The sequence below is a fragment of the Tenrec ecaudatus genome, chromosome 9, assembly GCF_050624435.1.
Source record: "Tenrec ecaudatus isolate mTenEca1 chromosome 9, mTenEca1.hap1, whole genome shotgun sequence".
Taxonomy (NCBI): domain Eukaryota; kingdom Metazoa; phylum Chordata; class Mammalia; order Afrosoricida; family Tenrecidae; genus Tenrec; species Tenrec ecaudatus.
In genome coordinates this window covers 51,858,275-51,885,903 of record NC_134538.1, presented here as the reverse complement: position 1 = coordinate 51,885,903, position 27,629 = coordinate 51,858,275, and the positions used below count along the sequence as shown (strand labels likewise).

Here is a 27,629-nt window from a genome sequence, read left to right as displayed (position 1 = left end):
GACAGTTGTTCAAAGCTTTAACAATAGTTTCTGTGTTGGAGTTTATATGCAATGGAGACCCTGTGTTAACAGCACCCAAACAGAAGGTTGTAGGAATTTGGTTTTCTTGGTTCAGATTGCCAAGATGATTCAGAAGGGTGAAGCAAGGACAAAACAGGACATGAAAAATACCTACATGATTCATGCTATTATTTTCAGTAACCCTTTATTAAAATATAAGTATTAATATGTTTTATATTCATATATTTTGTGTAAATATATATTTTAAGAAAGGGAGATTGTAATCTTGAAAGTTATAGGTTTGAGAACTTTAGGTGTTTCTGCAAGTTTTTTGATGTAGCTCTTTGTTAGACCAGTTTAGCATTTCAGAAGAATGTTAAAACAGAGGGAAAAAAATAAAATAAATAATAAAAAAATTAAAAAAACAGAGGAAGTTACAATAGTCTTTATCCCTCCTGGAAATTATAGAAAAATGAAATCCTTTACCATTTGTAATAGACATTTCACTAATGGATCTAGTCAGGCAATATGTCCCAGTATCCCTGCCTTCTCTCAGTTTGTGCTTTTTGTTCCTGTGAGATTTTCACACTTGGAAAGTCTTGGTGTGGACTACAAACAGTGTGATCATTCAGGCTCAGGTGGTTTTTAAATGGGATTTTGTAGTTTATGTTATTAGATAATTTGCTGCTTTATTTTAAATAAAAGAGAAATCAGGTTACTTTTAAAATGGCCTTTGAGAAATATTTAAAAATCATTCCATCTAGGCACCAGGAAATTCCCTGAAGTGAACGTTGTGGCCACGCTTTTGTCTGCAGGTCTCCCTGCTGTTCTCCCTCTGGGTGGAGACCGTGAGGCCCTATCTGCAGACTGTGGACGAGTGGATAGTGCACGGGCACCTTTTCGACAGCGCAAAGGAATTCATCATCCAGAGGTGAGGCTCAGAACTCTGTGCAGCCCCAGACACGGCTTTCATGCATAACTTGTGGGTGTTTCAGATGACACTAAGAGAGAGCAGGTCAAGTTTCAGTTGTCTTTCATTGTAGGCACGTTTTGTTACATTTCATAGGTAACGTCGGGTCATCAGCCCATTGAAAAATAGCCTCTTCTGAGTTTTATGTCGGTACACAGCTTTTCTTAGCAAATCATATATTTGGAAGGTTTTTATGACAGGCTGCTAGGTTAAAAGGCTCTGCTTCCTACAAAATGAATTTAAGTGATCTAAAATGTCTTCAGCTATTTGTATTGTACATTACTAGTCACAGTCATCACAAAGTGCAAACAATCCAAATACCCTTGAAAGGATGAATGAATGATTAAACTTCGATCGTTACAATTGGTTATTACTTAGCCACAAACACGAAATGAAGTGCTCCCACATGGCTGACCGCTGCCTCTTCTGGCAATCAGGAACCCACAGGAGGCCCGAGAATGGCCCTCCCCAGGGCCTTTTTCGTAGATCCTTGAAGACATGCACAGCAAAATAAACCAGACACAAACGGACGAATAGTGTATGACCCCACTTACGTTAAACACCTAGGATAGGCGGATGCATAGAAATGAAAGTTAGTGGTTAGCAGGGGTAAGAGGGAGAAGGAAATGTGAAGGACATTGGGTTTCTGTTAAGGGTGATGGAAAACATTTTGAAATTGATAGGGTATTGATTGTATATTGCGGTAAACGCAACTAGTCACGGAATTATACACATACAAGTGGTTGAAATGGCATTTTTTGGGTTATATATATTTCAACTCAGCAAAACTAAGGGTGAGTGGAGTGAGGGGAGGATAACCTATGTGGGAGGGGAAAGGCATCCGTATACGTAGATTGCTTTTACAGGTGGTGGGAAAATTGGGAAATGCTAATTCTACCCTTTAAAAAAGAACGTTTTATCTATTTTTTAAGAGATCCTTTAGTACATGTTAAAAATGGACAAAGACAAGACAAAGGCAGAGACATGTCGTCCAGCTGAGGGAGACACTTAACGTGATGGCATCAGGGTGTCTCCTGGTTTTCTAATATAGAGAGCTTTGATAAGAATGTGGGAAGTCAAAGAACACTGTCACACATGCATGGCTGATGGCGGATCAGTACATCATAGTTGCAGAAGCAGGAACAGCGCTATGATTAGGACAAATGCATTGTATCAGCTAGACGAGCATGCAGGATTGGCCCCGTGGCCTCTCCGAGGTAGTCAGGGCACGACTCATGACTATTTGACCCCCAGCCCCAAAGGAATACTGCCTTCCTCGGCTGTTCAGTGCCTTCTGTCTGTGGGCAAGGCTGTTTACATCCCTTATCAGTGGCCAATGGGAATTCAACGATGCTTAATCCACACAGAGACTCTGCCAATCTATTTTAGGGTTTCACTGCCATCCTCAGCTTTCTGCCAACTGGGTTCTCAGAATTTAAATTCTAATATAAGTCCCTCCACTGATCATCAATATTATTATTTATGATCTTTATATCACACAAGCTGGTATGCTTCCTTTGTTTGTACTTAGCTGACAGTTCACTTTGATGGCTTCATGTTTTATTATAACTTTTTATTATAAACTAGGTGTGGAGTTACAACTCCGATCATCATTTTTACATTCAGCAACAAACTTACTAGTGGATTTCCTTCTCTCTCCTCCCGTCCCCTCTTGTACAATATTGCTTTCCCTTTCACCTGCGTCCTCTGCTGGCACCTTGTGGGGTTTTGCAACCCCCGCTGAGCACAAAGCTGTGCGGGCCCATCTCAGAGCCTGCTCTGGCAGTTTAAATATCCCAAACCCGCACTCGCAGCCCAGGCACTGACGGCCTCTGCTGGCACTGTGTGTCTCTTTGCGGCTCTCACTGGAGCCTTTCCATGTACCAAGGAGTCATAGGGAGCCAGGGGTGGTTCAGTACCCCATATGACAGCCCCTCCAGGTCCACCCTTATTTGATACTATATTCACAGTCCTGAGACACAGGACAGGACATAGGACAGGAGACACAACTGGCCTTTGGGCACACCAGGGCAGGGCCCAGTGACAGGCAATGGGGTGGGATAGCCCCTACCTTCCTCAGTGCTGGTGGTGGGGAGCCTACCTTGCATTGTAAGCAGAAGTGTTTATTTTTTAGCTGTCAGCATAGAATTCACTTGTCTGCTTGATCTCTGTGTGCATGGGTCCCACCCTTTGTTTTCTGTTTGTGTTGCATTCGTTTAGCTTTTTCCCCAGAGATTTCCTGAGTCTGGTTGTGGAGAGACTCCAGCGTGTCTTTCCAGGCTGCCATCTTGCTATTCGTTCTTCTCACTCTACTCATCAAGGGAGCCAAGTAACTCACCCGGGCTTTGTTTAGCTAACTCCAATTTAGGAAACTATTTTGACTCAGTTACCATAGACCATTCAGAATAATTCTCCACTTTTTTATTTAAGCTAAGGTCAGATAAAATCCTCTGCCCCATTTTAACGGAAGGTTACTTTGTTTTACTGAGAGAGTGCTGTGGGTTCAGGACCTCTGTTAAACAGTGAATTCTTAGATAAAAGCTCGACAGCAGTAGAAAGGAAAGGCTATCTGGGAAAACTGGACTTCACCAAACGAAAAGCATGGGTTCTACCAAAGACAGCAAAATGAAGAGAGAATCAACAAATTTGGAGGAAATTTTCTGGAATCATATCAGATGCGGGTTTAATATCCAGAATATGCGAACAATTCCTACAGCTGAACAACAAAACAACAAACATTTATTTAAAAATGGCCATGGGACTTAAATGCATATTACACCAGAGAATAACTATAAATAGCTAGCAAGCATATGATAAATATGCTCACTATAGCTCATCACTAGGGAGCTTTAAATCAAAATCACGATGAGATACCACTTCCCATCCCGTTCGGCTAAAATGAAAGGCAGGTATCAGCAGAGGTTGGCCAGCTGGTGGGATGTAAAATGGAGCAGCTGCTGTGGGAGAGAGTTTGGTTGCTCCTCAATGCACAAAAATACTTCTGGAGTCAAATGGGGAGTACAGAAAGGATGACCCTCTGATATTACTGACCTGAGAGATCTTTAAACTTTAATGAAAAATCTGCTTTGAACATTGTGCTGCTTTAAGAATGATCTCTGTTGTCAAGTTGACAACAGATTAGCTAGGACCCCGAGGGGATGGTGGATTTATGTTAACCAGGGAGGAACAGTTCAGAAAAGGGGTAAGCACAACCCTCAGGAAATGAACACATAAGCTCACTGTGATGGACACACGCAACAGGATATTACTCAGCCACCAAGAGAAAGGAAGTTCTGATACACGCACAGCATGGATGTACTTGGGAAATATTTTGTAAAATAGATCAGTCATAACCCAAAGCACCCAAACTCATTGACACCGAGTTGATTCCGACTCAGAGTGGTAGAACGGCCAGCCCCTTTGGGTTTCTGAGATTATTACGCTTTAGGAACTGGGAAGCCTCTTTCTTCTGAGGTGTGGCTGGTGGCTTAGCAGCCCAAAGCAAAAGCATCATGCCTCCAGAGCTCCAGGTCATTCATTCAGGACAAATAAGGTATAGTCACTTATATGAAATGTCTGAAATAGGCAGATGGATAGCGACCAAAGTTTATTACTGGTTACCAGACGTGCGCGTGTGGAGAAAAGGGTGTGAGAATCATTGAGTTTCTGTCAATGGTAGTGGAAATTTTAGCAACAATTATTGTGAGTGTAATTGACATCACATAGTAATATCAGGGTGGATAGCCCATGGTGAGACAAACATGGTGAATGTAAATAGTATCACTAGATTAGTGTGAAAAGCATTGAATGGGCAAGTGTTGTGTTACTAATTTTTACACGGAGCTTTGGTGGGGTTATGGATTTGTGATGGTTTGCTAACTTGTAGGTTGGTTGTTTGAATCCACCCAGCAACTCTGCAGAAAGAAGACTTGGCAAGTGGCCACCATAAAAATCACAACCAAGAAAATCCTATGAAGCAGTTCTGTGCTATGATACATGGGTTTCCATAAGTTGAGGCCCAACTTGAAAGCAGCTAAGAGCATCATGCAGTTTTCCAACAATTGAAAAAGAAAGAAGATGGCTTTACTAATATTACTATATTTTAGAGTATCCGGAAAACATGCTTAAGCTAGAATAATTATTATTGTTTTTGTTCTTCTTAAGGATGAGAAGTTAAAATTTAAATTCTTTTTACTCTGCAGAAACAAAAATGTTCCAGTAAATCATAGAGACTTCTGGTATGCAACTTACACATTGTATAGTGTATCAGAAAAGAGCAAGAATGAAGAAAAAATGAATAATAACGCTAGTGCAAGTTCTAGCAGTGACCAAGGACCTTCTAGCCGGCAGCACACCATGGTGTCTTTCCTGAAACCCGTCCTGAAGCAGATCATAATGGCCGGCAAGTCGATGCAGCTGCTGAAGAACCTGCAGTGTGTTGAGAGCGCCAGAGGCCAGGCAGAGGCAAGAGGTAGCGTGCTCCTTCATGTATCTGCTTAGATAAGTTGATGATCACTCTCGAAGGAAGCCTGGTGGGTCAGAATTGATTTGTGGCAGTACATTTAGTTTTTGTTTTTAAAATTTATAGCCTTTTAAAAATATATTTGGGATTAATACATGTATGCTTATCAAATCATTCCATAGTTCAATCACGTCCAGCAGAATTGTACAGTTGCTACCACAATCAGTTTCCAAACATTCTTTTTCTATATGGACCCTTTGATGTCCTCACCCCTTCACTCACCACCACCTCTGTGTGTCCCCTCCCCCTGAGACCCTTATTGCACTTGCTGACTCTAGGCTCATCAGTCCTGGTTTTCATACCCGCAAAATGAAAAAACATATACTGCAACTTCAAGAGGGTGACCCCAATGACATAACACTCGCGAGATACTTCTTAATCTATACAATAAAAACAAACAAACAGAACAACACAACCCCCAAATACATAAGATTTTAAGCCCTGTGGCAGGCATAGTGGGTATGAGTTGGGCTGCAATCTGCATGATCGGCAGTCCCAAAATACGTAAGCTTTTTGGTACCAGGTGAGGTCTAGCATGCATCCTCAGGGGAAACGGCTGACAAGTTGTAACTGTTCAAGTTTTTGACCCTCTGTACTCAACCCACTAATGCACTCTGTTAGTGACTGCTTTCCTCCTAGCCCTCACTTGTGCATAGGGGGGTGGATCAGAGCTTATTGCTTGTAGACTTGCACTGGTGAATCTCGGCCTCCCACTGCCATCCATCGCCTTCTGCAGACCAGATTCTCAGACTTCAGGCTCTGGTGCTAGCCCTTCCCTTCAACTTCACAATCCTTTGGTGATTGATGATGGCGGGCCGCTTCCATGCGCATTCCGCTGACATCTCACTGAGATAGCTGCTTGTTTGGAGACAAGCTTTTAAGACTCCAGACCCTATTTCACACAATAGTTTTGGGAGTTTTTTGGTAAGAATTGGACTGCAAAGTCAGTGGTTCAAACTCCCAGCTGCTCCTCAGGGACAAATTGAAGCTATCTGCTCCCATCAATATTTACACACTCAGAGACTATATAGAGTTGCTATAAGTAGGAATTGACTCATGCAGTGGAGAAGGGTGGTGGTATCTTTTCATATGTAATTATTACATAGTTCTGGAATTAGTAAAGAGTATTATTTTAATAGAAGTAATCACTAGGAACAGATTAATAGATGTTGCTGCTTTTGATTGAAAGATGTTTTCGTTGTTGAAAAGGCTGTAATGATAAAATTTTATGTACAGACAAATTCACATAACATTAAAAGTCAAGTGGGAGTTTTCTGTAGGTCAGATGTTTCATAACCTGGTAACTCCCTTATTTTACTTACTCGTGATGAGAGGCTTCAACTTGGTCTTGTATGGGAGGGTGGAGGGAAGGTGAGGGAGAAAGATTACAATGATTTACATATAACTTCCTGGGGGAGATGTGGGTGAAGGGAGATGTTGGATGGCGTAAGATATGACAAAACAATAATAATTTATAAATTATCAAGGGTTCATGGGGAAGAGGGAGTGGGGAGGGAGGGGAAAGATGAGGAGCTGATATCAAGGGTTCAAGTAGAAAGCAAATGTTTTGAGAATGATGATGGCAATATATGTACAAGTGTGATGGATTGTGATAAGAGTCTTATGAGCCCCCAATAAAATTATTTTAAAAAAACAAACAAGAGAATCCAGGGCGGATGATACCTTCAGGACCAAGGGTGTGAGGGACGATGCTGGGAGAGTGGAGGGTGAGTGGGTTGGAAAGGGGGAACTGATTACAAGGATCCACATGTGACCTCTTCCCTGGGAGAGGGACAGCAGAGAAGGGGGGAAGGGAGACTCCGGATAGGGCAAGATATGACAAAACAACGATGTATAAATTACCAAGGGCACATGAGGGAGGGGGGAATGGGGAGGGAGGGGGGGAAAAAAAAAGAGGACCTGATGCAAGGGGCTTAAGTGGAGAGCAAATGCCTTGAGAATGATTGGGGCAGGGAATGTATGGATGTGCTTTATACAATTGATGTATGTATATGTATGGATTGTGGTAAGAGTTGAATGAGTCCCTAATAAAATGTAAAAGAAGAAAAGAGAAAAAAATGATTAGGGCAAAGACTGTATAGATGTGCTTTATACAATTGATGTATGTATATGTATGAACTGTGAAAAGAATTGTATGAGCCCCAATAAATTGTTAAAATAAAAAAAAAGAAAAAAAAACAAACAAGAATGATATAGAGAATAATGTTAATAAATATGTAATTAATTGAGTAACCACTAAATTAAATTACAACAAACAAACAAAAATTTGGTACTGTAAATAGTAATTATTGGCATTTCCTAATGCTTGAAAGTCCAGTGTTTTGCCCTCAAGGACCACTAACTCTGACAGATAAGAATTTGTCAATGAGTCGTTTAGGCTTGATTATGAATTTTAAGACAATCTTGATATAATTTTTAGTATTTGTCAGTGTACTTTATGCAGTACATTTAAAGTTTTATCAACTGATTAAGAAGATTTAAATAGCATGGATGTGACTTTAATTGTTTTATTTGTAAATCAATTTAACATTATACTAATGATTTTATACTAAAATAAAAATTATTTCCTTTCATACTGAATTTAAAAAATGACCTTCCAGGCCTACTGTGAGAAGGTTGTTTTTTTGTTTTTGTTTTCAATAAAATTATGGCTTCTACTAGTAACTTTATAATCCAGTGCAGTGGCAGTGAACAGTAGCAACAACATGGTCACTTTTAGGAGTCCTTTTTAGGGCATTACTCTATATTGGAAAGCAGTCAATTAAATACTTTTTGATGTTTAACCATAAACTCTGTAATTGTTTAACCAAGTTTATAAAAATGTTTCGTTGTAAATTCTTATTAAATAACAGGAAGGGCTTTCATGTAACAAAGGAAAAAATACTGTATTATATAGTCAAGTTAGTAAATATATTATTTGCCAGAACATTGCTTGCATTGCCACCTCTTGTCTATCAGTTTTGTCATACTTTGGTGGCTTAAGTGATGCTGGAAACTATGTCATTGGTATTTCAACTGCCAGCAGCATCACCCAAATTGGACAGGCTTCAGCAGAGCTTCCAGACTCAGGACAGATCATGAAGAAGGAGTCAGCTGCCCATTTTGAAGGAAGTCCCCGCTGAAAACCTAATGCGTAGCACGGAAACATTATCAGATACCGAAGGCCTGAAGAATGACAGCAGAGTGTTGTCAGCGACAGTGCTAGAGGATGGGCCTCTCAGGTCAGAAGGCACTTGTAATATGACTGAGGGGGAGTTGAACAAGGTGAAATGAATGGAGTGAAGCTTTTGGGAGTGGAACCTTCAGGATTGTCATTTCCTGATGGGACATGACTCAAGGTAAGGAGAAGCAATTGTCAAAATCTGTAATGATCGAAACTTGGAAATATGAATTAAAATTAAAAGTGGTCAAAAGAGAAATGGAACACATGAAGATTGATATCCTGGGTATTAGTGTTGAGATGGACTGGTATTGGCCACTTAGAATCAGAAGATTATATGATTTATGATACTGGGAATAACACAATCAAGAGGAATTGTGTGGTATTCATTGCCAGAAGAGGATATTGCAAAATCGATAATGAAATACAATGCTATTTGTGGTTGGATTATATTTATCCACCTTTAAGAAAATCCAATCAATGTAACTATTATTCAGATTTATATACCTACCACAAAAGCTGGTGATGAAGAAAGTGAAGAAGTCTACCAATGTCTTCAGTTTTAGGAAGTTTATCAAGCATACAATCAAGAGGCACTGACAGTTATTGGTGATTGGAATCTAAAGGCTGAAACAAAGAGGAAGGAATAGTAGTTAAAAAATATGGACTTAGAAACAAACCTGGAGATCGCATGATAGAATTTTGAAAACCAATGACATTCACAACAAATACCTTTTTTAATAATACAAAAGGCAAACTACACATGGACTTCTCCAGACACAGACATCAAATTGATCCATCTGTGGGAAGTGGCAATTGAGAAGCTCAGTATCAGCAGCGAAAACCGGCCAAGGGATGACTGTGGGACAGACCATCAGTTGCTTATTTGTAAGTTCAAGTTGAAGCTGAAGAATCTGAAACAAGTCCACAAGAACCAAAGTTGGACCTTGAGCTTATCCCACCTGAATTTTAAGAACATCTCAAGAAGACATTTGCTGCAGTGAACAGTAATGAGAGAAGACCTGAGGAAATGTAGGCGGACATCAAGAACATCATTCATGAAGAAAGCAAAAGGCCATTAACATGACAGGAAAGAAGGAAAAGGTCAAAGTGGATGTCAGAAGAAGCTCTGAAATTTGTTCTTAATCACACAGTAATTTAAGCAAATGGAAGAAATGGAGTCAAAGAGCTAAATAGAAAATCTCATAGGGCAACTCAAGAAGACAAAGTAAAACACAAAGCAGTGTGCAAAGATCTAGAGTCAGAAAAAGGAAGAACACACTCAGCATATCTTAAACTGAAAGAACTCAAGAAAAAATTCAAGCCTAGAGTTGAAATATTGAATGATACATTGAGTGAGGCAGGAAGCATCCAAACGAGATGGAAAGAAGATACAGAGTCACTGTACCAAAAAGAACTAGTTGGCATTCTACCATTTCAGGCGATAGCATATCAACAAAGCCAGTGGTGGTGAAGGAAGAAGATCAAGCCGCACTGAAAGCATTAGCCAAAAACATGGCTCCAGGAATTGACGGAATGCCGATTGAAATGTTCCAACCAGCTGAGGAAGCCCTGGAACACTCACCACTACTCATTTACGCTAGGCAATTTGCAAGACAGCTACTCAGTCAACTGACTGGGAGAGATCTATATTTGTACTCATTCCAAGGAAAGGCGAGCCAACAGAATGCTCAAACTTTAGAATAATATCACTGAAATCACATGCAAGTGAAATTTTCCTGAAGCTCATCCAACAACACATGCAGCAGTACATTGGCAGGTTGCAGCCGGAGGTTCACGCTAGGTTCAGAGGGATCTCATTGCTGATGTCAGATGGATCCTGACTGAAAGCAGAGAATGCCAGAGAGATGTTTACTTGTGCTTCATTGACTTTGCAAGGTATTTGGCTTTGTGGATCATAACAAACCATGGATAACCTTGAGAAGAATGGGAATTTCAAAACACTTCATTCTGCTCATGCAGAACATGCACATGGATCAAGAGGCAGTATGTGAAAGGAACCATGTGTGCATGGTTTAAAGTCAGGAATGATGTGTGACAGGCTTGTATCCTGTCATCATATCTATTTAATCTGCACGATGAGAAAATTGTCATAGAAACTGGATTACGTGAAGAAGAGTGTGGCATCAGGATTGGAGGAAGGGTTACAAATAGCATTCAGAATGTAAATGACCCAGCCGTGCTGGCTGAAAGTGAAGTTTTGAAGCACTTGCTGATGTAGATCCAGGATTGCAACTTGCAGTATGGATTACAATTCAAATGTCTAGAAGACCAAAATTCTTATAAGTGGCCCAATAGGTTACATCATGATAAGTGGAGAAGATGGACGTTGTCAAGGATTTTGTCTTGATTGTGGACCCACAATCGATGCGTATGGAAGCAACAGACACGAGATAAAGAGATGAGCTACACTGGCAAATCTGCTGCACAAGACCTCTGTAGAGTATTGTCAAGCAAGGATGCTACTTTGAGGACTGAGGCGCACCTGATCCAAGCCGTGGTATTTTCTCTTACTCACATGCATGTGAAAGTTGGACACTGAGTAAAGAAGGAAGAAGAATGGATGCATTTGAATGGTGCTGGTGAAGAATATTGAAAGCACCACGGACTGCCAAAAGGACAGACAGATCTGTCTTGGAAGATGTACAGCCAGGTTGCTCCTCGAGGCAAGGATGGCAAGACTGTGTCTCACATACCTTACATGTGTTGTCAGAAGAGACCAGTCTCTGGAGGACATCGTGTTTGGTGAAGCCGAGGGACAGCAAAGGAGAGCAAGGTCCTCAAGGAGGTGGACTAACCTTGTGACGGCATCAGTGGGCTCAAGCCTAAGAGCAGTTGTGAGGCTGGCGCAGGCCCGGGGAGTGATCAGGTAGGTAGTGCTTGGTTCTGTTGTGTTTAGGGTCACTGTGAGTCAGAGCAGACGCAGTAGCAGATAACACCACAGCCATTTGCATGATGTTTTTCTCTTACATTCCAGATGCAGAAAGAAAAAGTTTGTATAACCTTTTTCTGGAATCTGTGCAATCTCGTCTTCGGCACGGGGAAGATTCTCCCCCATGTGTCCTGATGGAGCAGCAGACCAGCAAAGAGAGCCTGATTAAGATGCAGTCCATCGCTGAGCGACACCTGGGCCTGGATGATGTGCATGACCCACTGCTGGCTATTAATTTTGCAAGGTTTTTAGGCACTTCTGCACATTTTGTTTACAATTGAAATAGTGGGGTCTAAATAACATTGAATAGCTGCTTACGATTTCTGAGCAGTGGAGTTTCTAGCCTTTTAACAAGCTTTGTAGCCTCTCATTTTTAGTGAAAGGAACCCCAAAAGAAACCATGTTTACTGATTTCACATACATGACCTGACCTCCTTTCTGCTCAGACTTTGCTGTGCTCTGTGTGCCTTGCAGACCATCACCAAAGAGTGCTGGCAACCATGCAAATATGTACGCTGATGTTCAAGTCAATGGGGCATGAGACATGCACACTGAACCTGTGTCCCTTGAAAGTAAATGCACCCAAGGCTTAAGACTGCTTTCTCCAAAGGGTGTTTGGGGAGAAAGATAAATGTTCTGGATGGTAACATGAAGAGAAGTGAACTGAGACTTAGGGGCTCTACTGATATTGTCTCTCAAGAAGACGACGCTCCATTTTCTTTACAGGTTGTATTTGGAACAAAGTGACTTTCATGAGAAGTTTGCGGGTGGTGATATCTGTGTGGACAGGTCGTCAGAATCCGTGACGTGCCAGACTTTTGAGTTAACACTGAGATCTTGCCTCTACCCTCATATAGACAAACAATATCTAGACTGCTGTGGGAATCTCATGCAAACTCTCAAAAAAGATTACCGGTAAGAAAAGAAAATTATTTTCTTTCAAGATTTTCTTAACTATGTTCTGCATTTTAATTATTATTTTGTTTCTTTCTGAGAATTTATGTGAAAGTAATACAGTTTTCTGATTGCACAAAAGTGCCCATCACAAAATTTTCAATAAGAGTGAAAAGTATGCATTTTTTTTGGAGAGCAAATATTTTGAGAATGATGAGGCAATGAATATACAAATGTGCTTGACACAATTGATGTATGTATGGATTGTGATGAGTTGTATGAGGCCCCAATAAAATGATTTTTTTTTAAGTTTTTAAAAATCATTTTATTGGGGGCTCTTACAGCTCTTACAACATTGTATACAGCAATTGTATCCATCACATTTTTACGTATGTTGCCATCATCATTTCCAAAACAATTTCTACTCAGTGAGTAGTTCTTTAAATTCTGCTGTGTCAAGATAATGGACTTTGTAAAATTAGCACAAGTTAGGTTTGTAAGGGATTTGAATAATGTGAAGTGTCTTTAGTGTTTGAAAAACAGGACTTAGCATGGTAGCAACTAAATGCATAGAAGAAAAAAAGTGCCCTAGAAATTAGTAGTGAAAAGTTACTATGAATGCTGGGATTTGGATTAATTCTTTTTTTCTTTACATGTTTGTGCTTGCCTAATTTTCTGATTACTCAAGTAGCACATACCCTATTTCTATTACTTACACAAGTATTTTTAGGAGATGTTAATATTTCTTGTTTTAGTAAATCTTGTATGTAAACCTGTTTCACTTTAAATGGTAGTGTACAAAACCTGGTATTGAGCAAGAATCCTGTCTTACACAGTTAAAACCGTTCTATTGTTTCTATACTCCCTGTTCAGGTTAGTCGAGTACTTGCAGGCCATGAGGAATTTTTTCTTAATGGAAGGTGGAGATACCATGTATGACTTCTACACATCAATTTTTGATAAAATACGAGAAAAGGAAACCTGGCAGAATGTGTCTTTTCTCAATGTCCAACTCCAGGAAGCAGTCGGACAGCGCTATCCTGAAGACAGTCTACGGTAAGCCATGGGCAGCACCTTTAATCTAAGAGAGGATAAAGCAAACCATGTACTCTTTCATAAATTTTTATTTATAATATGTTACGTTACTCCTCAAAAAACCCCTCTGCGTTGTTACTAATACGGTTTTACATGTTAGTTGCCACAGAGAGAATGTCTCTTCTCCTCTTCAGTAAGGTTTTCATCTAGAAACGTTGGGCTTTACTAAAGCTCTTTCTGCATCCACAGAGATTCTCTCGTGTGATTCTTTTCGTTTGTTCTATTGTGGCTTTACAAAATCTGAACATTGTATTCAAATGAAAGGTGTCATTTTCTCATCATGAACTGCATCTCTTCTCTTGGCTCACACTGCTCTGTCTCAGGGCACCCAGGATGCCTGCTCTCTCGCGCCTCCCTCACATCAAGGACTACCACATTCTGTCAGCCCTGCTCCTCACTAGTGCTCTCCAGCCTTCTCAGACCCAGTCTGTTCCAGGGCTTTCCTTTCTGATGATTTGTGTCTCAGCCTGGCTACCCTGCATTTGACCTTCCCATGCTGTTACCGGAGTGAACTTCACAAAACAGAAATGATCTCGCACCATTCTATGCTCCAGCACCTCAGTGGTAGCTCATAACAGATGACTAACTGCAGCTTTCCCAGAGCAAAAAGGTATTTACAGTCCAGCTCCACCTGTCAACTTCATTCATTGTACACAAATCAAGACATATTGATGATGTTCTTATCCTACCACAGTTTACATTTCAGAGTGTGGGGATGGTTTCTGGTCTCCCTAACACTTTGCTCTTCTCTAACTTCAGGGCTTTTATGTATGTCACTCCTCCAGCTATACAAGAGGTTTTCAAAATATTCTTGGGGGAAAAATAAAATTAAAACGCCATCCATCCAGTTGAAGACACTTTTGTAAATGGTAATGCTAGCCATTTAGGTCACCCTTAAAGAATGACAGGTTCTGGAAATCTAATCTTCCCAATAAGGTCTTCTTTCTTTCTTTCTTTTTTTAACATTATTAAGTAAAGAAAACCTGGTGCTCTTTTAAGGCTAGGATTAGGAAAAAAAAGGAGAGGAGCCACACCAGGAGTGAAAGGTGGATGACAACTAAGGTGTTCCCATTGAAACACCTCAAGCTTCCCTTGTTTGACTGGAGCAGCAGTTCTCAACTTGTGGGTTGCGACCCCTTTGGGGGGCCGAACGACCCTTTCACAGGAGTCGCCCAATTCATAACAGTAGAAAAATTACAGTTATGAAGTAGCAACGAATATAATTTTAGGGCTGGGGGTCACCACAGCATGCGGAACTGCATGCAGGTTGAGGCCCGCTGGGCTGGAGCAATGAGCAGGAGCAACGTGCAGGAGGAGGACTCACGTGTTTCCCACCACAGCTTTCACTGACTGTCTGCAAACTCTCTCATAATACGCACGTGTTTTGTTCTTTGGCCCTCCCGAAAGTTAATAAGCAAAGGACCTGTGCATACCTCCCACGTTGTTGCCATAACCTTTGCTCTGCCTTCTCTGAACCACATCCGCTGGATTTTAGCCGGTGCTTTGATTGTGCTTCGTGCTCAGGATCCTGCTGGTAAAGTCATGGTTCATCTCCTTGTTACAGTTTCTCCAAGATAGGCTTCAGGCTTTCATTTATTTTTTATTAATTGTTTTATTGTGGGGCTCTTACAAACCTTCTAACAATCCATCATTCATTGTATTAAGCACACTTGTACATATGTTGCCATCATCATTTCCAAAACATTTTCTTTCTACCTGAGCCCCTGGTTATCAGTTCTTTTTTCCCCTCCCTTCCCTACCTTCCTACCTGCACGAATACTTGATCAATTATATATTATTTCATGACTTACACTGTCTGTGTCTCCCTTCACCCACATTTCTGTTATTCATCCCCCTGGTGGGGGGGCTATATATCCAACCTTATGATGGGGTCCCCATTTGCTACTCCTCCCCTCCATCTCCCTCCCCTCGCTGCTCCCATTCCTGTTCCTGAGGGTTTTATCTGACTTGAATTCCATGTGTCGAGAGTTCTTATCTGTACCAATGTGTGTGCTCCGGTCTAGTTGTATTTGTAAGGTAGACCTGGGTCATGGTAGTGGGGGAGGAGGCATTAAAGAACTAGAGGGAAGTTGTGTGGGTTCTTTTTTATTTTTTGTGCTGTCCGAGGAACATTGCACATGGCACTGCCGGCTCTCGAGCAGGCACACCTCAGCTTCTTCTGGGGTATGCTTTTCCTGCGAGTCTGGTGTGCCGAGGGTACTGCCAACCCTGGACGTGGCCGAGACCGCAGATGAAAGTTGTGTGTTTTGTCGGTGCTATACCACACCTGGTTGAATCGTCCCTTCCTTGTGACCCTTCTGTGGGGGGATGTTCAGTTGTCTACAGATGGACTTTGGGTCCCAACTCCAACCCCCTCCTTTCACATTAATATAATTGTTTTTGGATCTTTTGATAACTGATACCGGATCCTGTTAACACCTCATGATCACAGAGGCTGGTGTGCTTCTTCTATGTGGGCTTATTTGCTTCCCTGCTGGATGGCTGCTTATTTCACTTCAAGCCTTTAAGACCCCAGATGCTATATTGCTTAAGGATTTTAATCTTGTTTAAAATTGTTTAAGATTTTCTTTGAAAGCTCTGTTCGTGTCTGCAGCTGATCTAAGCACAATGTTGGTACCTATCAAGCAGAAAGTTTGTTCATCTTCAATTTTTCACTCATAATTGTGTAAGATGAATCAGTTAAATTCTCTCTGGGTTTGACTGCTTCTGCTGTTCGTCAGTTAATCTTAGGGCCCGAACATGGATGTGTATAGTTTGCATCTCCAGCATCTCCTTGATTCTTAAAATATGTTATCCATTTGTAGACCAATATCTTTGCGGCATTGTTCCCATAAAGTTTTCATAAAACATCAGTGGTTTCACCATATTCCCCAAGCTTTGCCATAAGTTTGCTATTTGATGTCTTATCCTTATTCTGTTTAGTGCCTCCAACCGGATCCTGCTCAGACATGCTATAACAATTAGTGTGCACTTATTGAGACTCACGCACATTGTTTTCACAATACACATTTTCCAGGAACTTTCTGAAGATCCTTTAGAGTGCTCTCTCCTGATGGCCCAGCAGTGGCCTGCCCAGTGCTGTGTGGTGTGGTCCCTGCCCTCTACCCCTGGCATCGTCTGCACATTACCCTCCTTCGTAGCAGGGGAGTGAGACCATGTATTGGAACGGAGTTGTGAACTGTAAAGGATCCTTGAGTGTGTCCCTATCGGCTGCGTAGCATCATGTTTAACACGGTGCCTGATGGGTAATTAAAAATTCAGTAGTTTCCTATAAAGCATTTAATACATTCAAATGTGGCATCTACAAGCTGAGAAACCTGACGAGTGAGTGCCTGTGCCATGTAAGAAGTTGGCTGCGTCATTATTCCCATTATGCCTCTTACAGTTCTGCTTTTGCGTGGTCTTCTCAATCTTCTGTTGTGTCCATTCAGGCACCACCGCTGATAGACCTACGCCCCTGTGTGGCACCTGCACGTCCCCATTGCCAGGCACTCTGAGTGCTTTCTTGAGACTCCTATGCAGGCTCGTTTAAGGAGTCACTGGCTAAGGCACTCGATGGAGTCTTTGCAGGCGGCAGAACCCCATTTTCACCTGATCAGGCCCTTCCTCCGTGAGAGCGCTCTCAAGCAGACAAGCTTGTCTAGAACTCTGGCCACTCCTGCTTCTTGGTCGTCCACCTGGTGAGAAGAGCAAGTCTGTCTCCTTAAGCATGAGCAGAGTGCTCCATTTTCTCAACCCGAGTGTTAACAGAATTAAGCTAAATGTTTACTCCTCTTAACTTTTAAAACCAAGTTCCTAGTCTGTAATATATGCCCAAACATATACATTTATTAGACTATTTGCATTTCTTATATGAAATCACCCTATTTTTTAGTACTATGTAAATATAATTATAAAATGCAGATTTTCCTATTAGCAGTTTGTTCCATGAGCACAGTAACTTTCAGAGGCTAAAACTAGAATTTCTTTATTTAGACTGTCTATATCTTTTGAAAATATTGACACAACTAAGAAGAAACTCCCTGTTCATATGTTAGATGGTCTGACCCTGAGCTACAAGGTATGTGCTGAAATTTTTTATAAGAATGTTATTTTCTAAAAAAAAAAGAGGACCTGATGCAAGGGGCTTAAGTGGAGAGCAAATGCCTTGAGAATGATTGGGGCAGGGAATGTATGGATGTGCTTTATACAATTGATGTATGTATATGTGTGGATTGTGGTAAGAGTTGTTTGAGTCCCTAATAAAATGTAAAAGAAGAAAAGAGAAAAAAATGATTAGGGCAAAGACTGTACAGATGGCTTTATACAATTGATGTATGTATATGTATGAACTGTGAAAAGAATTGTATCAGCCCCAATAAATTGTTAAAAAAAAATCGAAAGATAAGAGCAGAGGCAAGTGAGTAGACAATAAATAGTCTAATAGGGAAAATATAAAAAGGTTAACAAAAAAAAAAAACTTAGCTAGCCAGATTTACTTCTAATTCCATTTCTACGGTAATGGGTAAGCTATTTCTTGGGAAATATAAACCAACACCACTATTTTAAAACATATATTTGTAGCAAAGTGATTTCTTTTATTGTTGTTGTGAGGAACAAAAGAATAAAAAAATCACAGTGTGAAAAAAAAAAAGAATGTTATTTTCTATTAAAATATGCAAGTTATAGATTAACTTTCCGTTTTAATTCTCTATTTCTTTATTTTGTTGTGTTTTTTCCCCCTAGGTTCCATGGCCTGTGGACATTGTTATAAGTTTGGAATGTCAAAAAATTTATAATCAAGTGTTCCTTCTTTTATTGCAAATAAAGTGGGCAAAATATAGTCTGGATGTTTTACTGTTTGGTGGTAAGTTTATTTTCTTTGAAAATAAAAATAATAATTTAACTTGAACCATGAAGAAAGAATTTGATAGTCTTGTCATTTTTTTATGTGTACAAAGTGGCAACACAGTATGTATTTGTAGCAACATTTAAAAAAATACTTTTATTGGGGGCTCTTACATCTCTTATCACAATCCATACATTCATCCAGTGTGTCAAGCACATTTGCACATATGCCACCATCATCATTTTCAAAGCATTCTCTTCCCACTTGAGCCCCTAATATCAGCTTCCCATTTCTTCTCCCCTCCCTCTCCTGCCTGCCCTCCCTCATGAACCCATGATAAGTTATAGATTATAGATGTTTTCCATATCTTACATCATCCTCCATTGCCCCTCACCCACTTTGCCATTATTTGTCCCCCTGGAAGAGGGTTCTGGATTGATCCTTGTGATTGGTTCTTCCTTCCTCCCTCACCCTCCCCTAAGCCTCCTGGTATCTCTACTCTCACTGTTGGCCCTGAGGGGTTTATCTATCCAGGATTCCCTGTGTGGTGGGCTCTTATCTGTAGCAGTGTGCATGTTCTGGTCTAATCTGATTTGTAAGGTAGAATTGAGGTCATGATAGTGGGGTGAAGGAAGCACCAAAGAATTAGAGGAAAGTTGTGTGTTTCATCGGTGCATATATACTGAAATGCTTAGAAATTGTATGTGTAGTCAATGTGAAGTACAAGATCTTGATTAAGAATTTAGCCAGACAGGGCCAACAAGGAGAGTAGAGATACCAGGAGGAGGATTAGAGGAAGGTGGAGGAGAAAGGGAGAATCTATCGCAAGGATCAGTCTAGAACCCCTTCCCAGGAGGACGATTAACAGCAAAGTGGGTGAGGGGCAATGGAGGATGATGTAAGATATGGAAAAAATAATCTATAACTTATCAAGGGTTCATGAGGGAGGGTAGGAGTGGAGGGAGGGGGAGGAAATGGGGAGCGGATTATCGGGTTCAAGTGGGAAGAGAATGCTTTGAAAAGGATGACGGTGGCATAAGTGCAAATGTGTTTGACACATGGAAGGAATGTGTGGATTGTGATAAGAGATGTAAGAGCCACCAATAAAAGTATTTTAAAAAAAAAGAATTTAGCCAGAATAAATATTTCACCCCCTCCTTCAAAAAACAAGACCCCAAACCTATGGCCATTGAGTCCATTCTGACTCAGAGTGAGCCTGCCTAGGGTCTCCAAGGCTGGCCATCTGTACAGGAGCACACAGTCTAGTCTTTCTGTCATCCAGTGGCGCCTGGGCGTTAGCCGCTGACCTTTGGTTAGCAGTCCAGCGCTAGCCCAGTAGCACCATTAGGGCGTCTTACATTCTGCAGTTTTAGAAAAAGATATGTCAGTGGGACTCTGCACTTACATTGTTATTGACAGTGATTGTAAAGATGACACGGAGGACTTTTCACCATTCGGAGGCACTGACATTGGGTTCCTGATCTTGGTCAAAGTGCTCTGGGCAGGAATGATTTTCTTCAGGATTCTCCATGTGCAATGGCATCTTAGTAAATACTTTATTAATCTTTTATAGAACTGGTTAATACTCCTGAAAAACCACAGCTTAAGGAAGGACTTTTATATGAACAAGATACAAATGCTCAGTTTGGACCACAAAGGGAATCAATAAAACAGCAGATTCATCGGATGTTCCTCTTACGAGTGAAGCTTATGCATTTTGTGAACAGCTTACACAACTATATCATGACTAGGGTTTGTACCCATTGCTTCCCTTCTGTTCCTTCTGTACAGTTAATCGTCAATCATTATTTATAAATACATACTTGTGGACTGTGTAAATGTGAAAGTAGGGTACATAAAAGCTCTGATTATAAAAGTAACATGACAGCAGTGGAGAATGTTGTTTAAACAAACCAAATCAGGTCTGTCCAAAAGACCACTGCCTTCTTGTGCAGTCGATTGTCGGGGGGCATTACCAGAGCACCTCCTTTGGAATTCCTTTCAGAACGTGCTATGTGTTCTTTTGAAGTCTCTTCAAACTCATGAGCAGTGACAGAACTATCCCATGAACATGACTTCAGTTTTTACCAATGATCAAAATAGCCCAGGCTAATGCAGTGTGTGAAGAAGGGAGGTGTAGCAGGGTCATATGCTTTTGCTTTTCTTAGAAATGAGGTACAACTAAAAAACGTAAACAACTACAAACGTAAATCATTTCAGATACTTTAAAATCCGTGCTGGAGGAAATTCTGAAAGAGGAATTCAAATAGTTGAACAGTAGCAATATCACGGGGAGACATTCCTCATGTGGAGTTTAAATGTGTGTCTAAAGCCAAGTCTTGTTGGTAGTCATTTTGGTGTTTAAGTGCCAGCACCCCTCGTGTTTCAGGGAGCGAACCTGTGAAGCCTGCGTGTGGACTTGATGAAGACTCCAGAGGTGCCCTCTGCTCCCACACTGCACGGTGGTCTTCAGAAGGCCAGCCCCTTAGAGCTAAGAGCAAATGACAAGGCTTTAAGGTGTTTTTACTTGACTTTTGGTTTTCTACTTAAAAAGCAGAACTTAAAAAAAGACCACTCACTGTAATTATTGGTATTAGAAGAATAATTCTTACTTTTACTACAAATTTACCCATCGCCTCCTTTTGTTCCTACGTAAAGTTCTTCCATGTGTTTTGTTTTTTTTTAAACATTTTATTAGGGGCTCATACAACTCTTATCTCAATCCATACATATACATACATCAGTTTTATAAAGCACATCTGTACATTCTTTGCCCTAATCATTTTTTTCTTTTCTTTTTTTACATTTTATTAGGGGCTCATACAACTCTTATCACAATCCATACATATACATACATCTATTGTATAAAGCACATCCACACATTCCCTGCCCCAATCATTCTCAAAGCAATTGCTCTCCACTTAAGCCCTTTGCATCAGGTCTTCCATGTGTCTTATATACAGTTGAATTACTTCCCCTCCCTCCAGAACAGTTAGTTCCCAATGAGGCACCCGGTCATTTGTGCACATGACTCCCAACATAGTTTGCAATAAACACACCCAGGCCAGCCTTTAATGAATGGTGCGTATAACAGCCGAAGGAAGAATTTGACAGTGGAAGTGGTTATAAATTTTTTTATGCAGCACACAACCCCAGAGAATAAGTCTGCTGATTAAATTTTTTTCTTCTCTCTCTTGAAAGATTCTCCACAGTACAGGGCTGGAGTTTCAACATCAAGTTGAGGAAGCCAAGGACTTAGACCAATTGATTAAAATTCACTATAGATATTTGTCTACAATCCATGATCGCTGTCTTCTGAGAGAAAAGGTATATTAGATGGTACCTGGGAACTTGGCAACGGAGACAGGAAATGAAACTTATCTGCTGTGGAATTTTATCATTGTTAAGCTTCTTGTTTGCTAAATGTTCTTTAAGGCAGGACCAATGGAAGTTTGGTTAGGAATCTGTACACTGGAGGCTGTCTCCGGAGACACACCTGAGGTCTGTGTGGCAGCAGACCGCATGCGCTCGGCACTCACTCGCTTTGCATTCCGATTCAATAGACTATCTTACCTGCAGTCGTGCTTTAGTCAGAACGCATATCCAACTCAGCACGAGTGTATATCATGAAATATTCTGTCCATTGGAATCATTCGACCCATCTTATTGGCAAATGTAAATGGCCAGCCTAAGAAATGCTGACTTGCTCCATTGCCTATTGACTGGCTATATCACTAATAACACCCTTATGATGGGTGCAATCAATGTTTATAGGCTTTCTTTCAGAGCCTATCATCTTGCTGTATGTACATCGAAGGTTCTTTAGCCAAGTGATCTTGTTCTGTGACTGGTTTAAATGAAGTAAACAGTGTTGGTGTCATTGACCAAATATGATGAAGAACACCTACTGCATTCATGATTTTAATTTCCAGGTGAGCTTTGTGAAGGAAGCCATCATGAAGGTGTTGAACTTGGCACTCATGTTTGCGGAAGGTTGGCAGGCGGGTCTAGGAACTTGGAAGTAAGTATGTTGCTTGGAAAGTACCTGGGTTGTGACTGCTTTAGTTTCCCTTTTGACTGATTTCGTTCTGAAAGCTTCTCTCCCACCCCTCCGTTTTCATCTAGGGACCATGTGCATGCAACCCTCGCTGCTTCAGCCTATTGCCTCTTTGCTAAGGTTGTTTTCAGTGTGTTTGTTTTTTAATCCCCGCTCAGCATTTGCGGTCCTTCCATAGTAGCGCATAGGTGTGCTGTCTGAGCAAATGCACAGAGAAAAGACAGCCACCTTAGTGATTCTCCCCTTGAATAAAAAGAAGAGAGTGGTTCCCCTCTCCTTTTCCTGAAGCATTTACTGTAGGAAACTTCTAAGTTCCTTGCCTGCCTCTTTGAAATGCTTATCAATCTTCTGAAAGGCTCTCTCCTTCTGCCACGTACACAGCCAGCAATGTTTCTTCACAGACCCTAGTGTCATCTCTTAAATATAATCAAACAAGATGGCACTGCTGTCTTTCCATTGTTGGGAGAATGGCAGCCTAACAATAGCTGGCATGTGACTCCAAATTGCCAGTTCACCCCTGGGCATAAGATACATGTGGAGTGTGGTCACGAGGTGCCGAAGGGGTCAGTTATCAGCCATCGAAGAACAAAAAATCATATTATTGGGTGCACACCTCCATGATACTATTGCTGAGGACAAATGGGTGCATAAGCAAATGTGGTGAAGAAAGCTGCTGGTGCCTGGCTATCAAAAGATATAGCATCTGGGGCCTTAAAGGCTTGAAGGTAAACAAGCGGCCATCTAGCTCAGAAGCAACAAAGCCCACATGGAAGAACACACCAGCCTGTGCGATCATGAGGTGTTGAAGGGTTCAGGTATCAGGCATCATCAGAACAAAAAATCTTACCATAGTGAATGAGGCTGGAGTGTGGGGTGGAGAACCAAAGCCCATTTGTAGACCACTAGAGATCCCCTTGCAGAGGGGTCTCCGTGAGGAGATGAGTCAGATAGGGTATGATGTAGGAATGATGAAAAATACAACTTTCCTCTAGTTCCTAAATGTTTCACCCTCCCCCCCCCCCACTATCATGATCCCAATTCTATCTTGCAGATAGATGTACACTGGTACAGATAGCAACTGGAAAAACAGGGAATCCAGGGCAAATGATCCCTTCAGGACCAGTGGTGTGAGTGGCGATACTGGGAGCGTAGAGGAGGGTGGGTTGGAAAGGGGGAACCGATTACAAGGATCTACATGTGACCTCCTCCCTGGGGAACGGACAACAGAAAAGGGGGTGAAGGGAGATGTCGGACAAGGCAAGATATGACAAAATAATAATTTATAAATTATCAAGGTTTCATGAGGGAGGGCAAAAAATGAGGACCTGATGTCAGGGGCTTAAGTGGGGAGCAAATGTTTTGAGAATGTTGAGGGCAGTGAGTGTACAAATGTGTTTTACACAATTGATGTATGTATGGATTGTGATAAGAGTTGTATGAGCCCCTAATAAAATGATTAAAAAGGAAATAAAATAAAGACAAGAAAGAAAAAAAAGATAGCTGTGGAACTTAAGTGTCCCCCCCTTTGTATAAAGGCGAGTAACACAGGTGGCCGCTCCAGGTCCAGGTGCACTTAAGATTAAAGTCTGCGTGTCCAATGGTGCTTTGTACAAGGATAACATTCTTTGTCTTTGCGACCTCTCTACGTTCCTCTTACGTGTAGAACCTTCCCGCTTAGTGCTTACTCAGTTGCAGAGCTGTTTTCCATTATGTGCAGACAGTGAAAACTTGAGTCCTCTGACAGTTTCCCAGCTGAGGCTATGCAGGGTGATACTCTGCTTTTGCATTCTGTCCTCATTTTGTTAAAAGGGCTTTTTTTGCGGTGTATCTGCTGCCACAGTTTTTTCATTTGTGTGCCTTTAGCTGCATTTTTCAGGCCCTATTTAGGCCCCCAAACATACTAAGTGTTAAAGTATTGTTTAGTGTTCCTAAGCATAAGAAGACTGTGACATGTCATACAAAATCAATCAATCAATCATTCATGTGAATCACATCGGCTCTTGTAATTACATCAGCTTTTGTCTTGGCCTCCTGTCCTGCCCCTTTTCTCAGACTGTATCTCCCATTCCTGAAAGTGTGCAGAGAGGGGTGTGAGTGGGCACTGAATGTGAGAGTTGGGTGACTGCACCTCTGTCTGTCACCTTGGGGGGTGTGGGGAGCAACAAGGCCAAGGGGGAGATCCATCCCACCTTCCTCGTTGTCAGGCAGCAGACAGTGCCCTGTGCTGTGGGTGAGTTGTTTGACTCTCAGCCAGCCCCGCCTTGAGTTTCTGTCCTTCCGTGTTCAGGTCCCACATCGCTCTGCTGCTGAGTGGTTCAGGGATCTCCGTCTTTTCTCCGGCTCTGTTCCCTCAGGTCTTTTTTAGACGGTCTGTGCAATGCGTATGTCTAGGCTGCCATTTTACCAGTCTCTGGATTAAATACATCTGAAAGTCTAAAGGTATTTTATAACCTGCCTATTTGTCTTTTGCACGTATTTTTACTAGGATGGAATCGATAGAGAAAATGGAGTCCGACTTTAAAAACTGCCACATGTTTCTTGTAACCATTTTGAACAAAGCCGTCTGCCGCGGGTCCTTTCCCCACTGTAAGTAGACCGAGTCAAGGCACTTGGCCGGCACAGCTGCTTTCAGCTGGTCTGTGTGCCGCGGCGTGTGGCAGTGAGAGTGTGTCATTGCTTTCTTATTGGTCGCATAAAAATATGCTTATTTTTCCATTGTTAAAACTGAAACTCTTCTTAGCAATTATGCTGTGCTTGAGGTTGATGTTTCCTTGGTTGGTTTTTTTCCATGACAGTGGAGTGTGTGAATATCAACTAAGGCAGTAAGTGGTTTGTGCTTTGTGTTTTAAAATGTGTGACTCCAGCAGTTAATGTAAAATTTGTATCAAGAAAGCAAATCACAGGGGGAAAATCGAAACATTTTACTCCCACGTTTGCGTTTGTAACTACTGCTTTTCAGAGGTAGGTTTTTCTTTCATCAGACAAATCTCAAGGAAAGCCACGAGACAGTGGAAAGCTGACAGACAGTTCAGAAGCACAGCCGGGGAACTGGACAGAGGGGTCTTGGGGGCCCTGCCAGCATAGTGGCTTACATGTTGGCCTTCTGACCACAAGGTCAGCAGTTTGAAACCACCAGCTGCTCAGTCCCAGGAGTGAGCTGTGGTTCTCTCTCCCATAGACACCGACTCAGTCGAGACGGACTTGATGGCAGTGAGTTTGTTGAGAGTGTTTTATTTTTGCATAACTTGTTTTTGAAGAATATTAGGAGTTATTAATTGGTTCCCTATTTATGAAGATTCAAAATAGGACACACTAGTAAGAAGCAATTGAACACTTAAATGGTGTTGGTTAGAATGGTCTTGTCTGCAGCATGAGTGTGTTTGTCTTGCACGAGGTGAGTCTTAATGCAGCGCACAGGTTAGAAAGCAGCATGTGAACTGACCACAGGTTTTGGTGATATATGAAACAGATGTGATTTGCTCTGTGAGATGGCTAGATTTTTTTATTCATTTTTAAATTAAGTTAACAGAATAAAGTTAAATCTAATGTACTGTTTCAGTCTATATTTAGTAAATGATGACTGTCATCTTTGTTATACATGAAACTTTCAGTCTTTGGATGAAAATAGAAAACATGTGTACATAATTTGCATTTTGGAATATATTAAGGCTTTACGCAAATATTTTCAAATATCTTAACCTGTTCTTTAACTTTCTTTTTCATACAGTGGAATCTCTAGCACTGTCGCTCATGGCTGGCATGGAACAAAGTTAAATATCTTGAAACACAATAAACGCCTCAAGAAATTTATCTTCATGTATTTATATTTCCATCATATGTAATTTAGATGCTAGAGCCTTTGTATTCTTTGCTGTCAAAACTGTTGTCCGTCCTCTATTCAGTAGGTCCTGGGTGTGTCCTCTCGGGCTATCAGAAGCGCCTGGGGCACAGTGCATGCTAACCACCAGGTAAAGTGGAGAGAGAGGAGGGCTGTAGCGCCCATGGAGGTGTGTGGCCTTAGGAACACGACGGGCAGCTCCGGTCCGTCCTGATAGCGTACCTAGGAGTCAGAATCAACTCCACAGCAGCGAGGTTTGGGGAGCTCTTTCGGGGCATGGTGGTTTACATTTTAGGGTTTGTGTTGTATTTATTTTTTCAGAATATGATCAACTAGTATTTAGGGTTATGTGTATAAAGTTGTTTAAAGTGTATGTATGTAAAGTGTATATAGATTGTTTGTACTTATTTTCTATGATAAGTTAAAAGTATATGCTATTGGCATATTTGAATGTGAACTATATTATTTTTGGAAATGTTATTGTTGATAATAAAATTAGATTATAGTAAAGCACTGTAAACTTTTGTTATTTTTTCCATTTTTTGTAACATTTATTGCAGAAATATTTTATGAAGAGGATTATTGACCATCTTCCTTAAAGATAATTTTATGTAGTTATCTAAAACTATTTGTATTTCACATACCTGGAAAGTTCCCAAATCGAAAATAACACCAACAAATGTCAATAAACATAGAATGATAATTTCACATAGAACAACTAGTGGTACATAACTGTTGGCCTGCATTTCTGAGCATTTTCTGTCAACTAACCCGTTATTTCCGTTTTGCTTGTCTTTATTAATTTCTTACAGAAAATGCTTACTAATCCCGTTTCCACATTTACACGGTAAACTTTTGGCATGTCGCTATCGTTAATGATTCAACATATGAAGAGCCTGTAAAAAATATTTGTAGAAAAATGAGATTAAAAGATAATGGAAGTTAAAAACAAAATTGACACTCCCTTGTCTTTACTGCTCAGTTGTCCTTTTAAAAATCAACCATGTGAGCATCAAATAGCCCTCTGAGCTGCACATCACGGCCTGTGGGCACAGCCCTGATCACGTTACAGCATTAACGTTTGTCCATGTAGAAAGCAAGGTAAGAGGACAGCTCCTCCTGGGATCCCACCAAATTCTGTGGACAAGGTCACTGGGAAGGTTTCAAACACCAAGAAGGATTAGCTCCTGCTAGCCCTTTTAAAAGTTGCCGTAGAGTCCCACAGCTGTCAGGCATGTGAAGCCTCCTGGGTCTGGTCCTCTAAGTGAAC

General features: G+C 41.1%; 1 protein-coding gene and 1 non-coding gene across 2 annotated transcripts in view; one reads left to right on the top strand and one right to left on the bottom strand.

Moving 5' to 3' along the window:
* The window catches only part of TUBGCP5 (tubulin gamma complex component 5), a 59,491-nt gene extending 32,209 nt beyond the window's left edge, over positions 1-27,282 (top strand). The window contains exons 12-23 of the mRNA XM_075558078.1: positions 816-931; positions 5,173-5,441; positions 11,672-11,870; positions 12,353-12,541; positions 13,394-13,576; positions 17,612-17,696; positions 18,362-18,482; positions 20,038-20,216; positions 21,666-21,791; positions 22,397-22,485; positions 25,007-25,107; positions 26,249-27,282. Coding sequence (XP_075414193.1) covers positions 816-931; positions 5,173-5,441; positions 11,672-11,870; positions 12,353-12,541; positions 13,394-13,576; positions 17,612-17,696; positions 18,362-18,482; positions 20,038-20,216; positions 21,666-21,791; positions 22,397-22,485; positions 25,007-25,107; positions 26,249-26,295 — 1,704 coding nt within the window. The 3' untranslated portion in view covers positions 26,296-27,282. The remainder of the gene's footprint in view (positions 1-815; positions 932-5,172; positions 5,442-11,671; positions 11,871-12,352; positions 12,542-13,393; positions 13,577-17,611; positions 17,697-18,361; positions 18,483-20,037; positions 20,217-21,665; positions 21,792-22,396; positions 22,486-25,006; positions 25,108-26,248) is intronic.
* LOC142457551 (small Cajal body-specific RNA 13) lies at positions 15,718-15,869 on the bottom strand. Its single transcript, XR_012786266.1, has one exon.
* Positions 27,283-27,629: the final 347 nt, after the last annotated feature.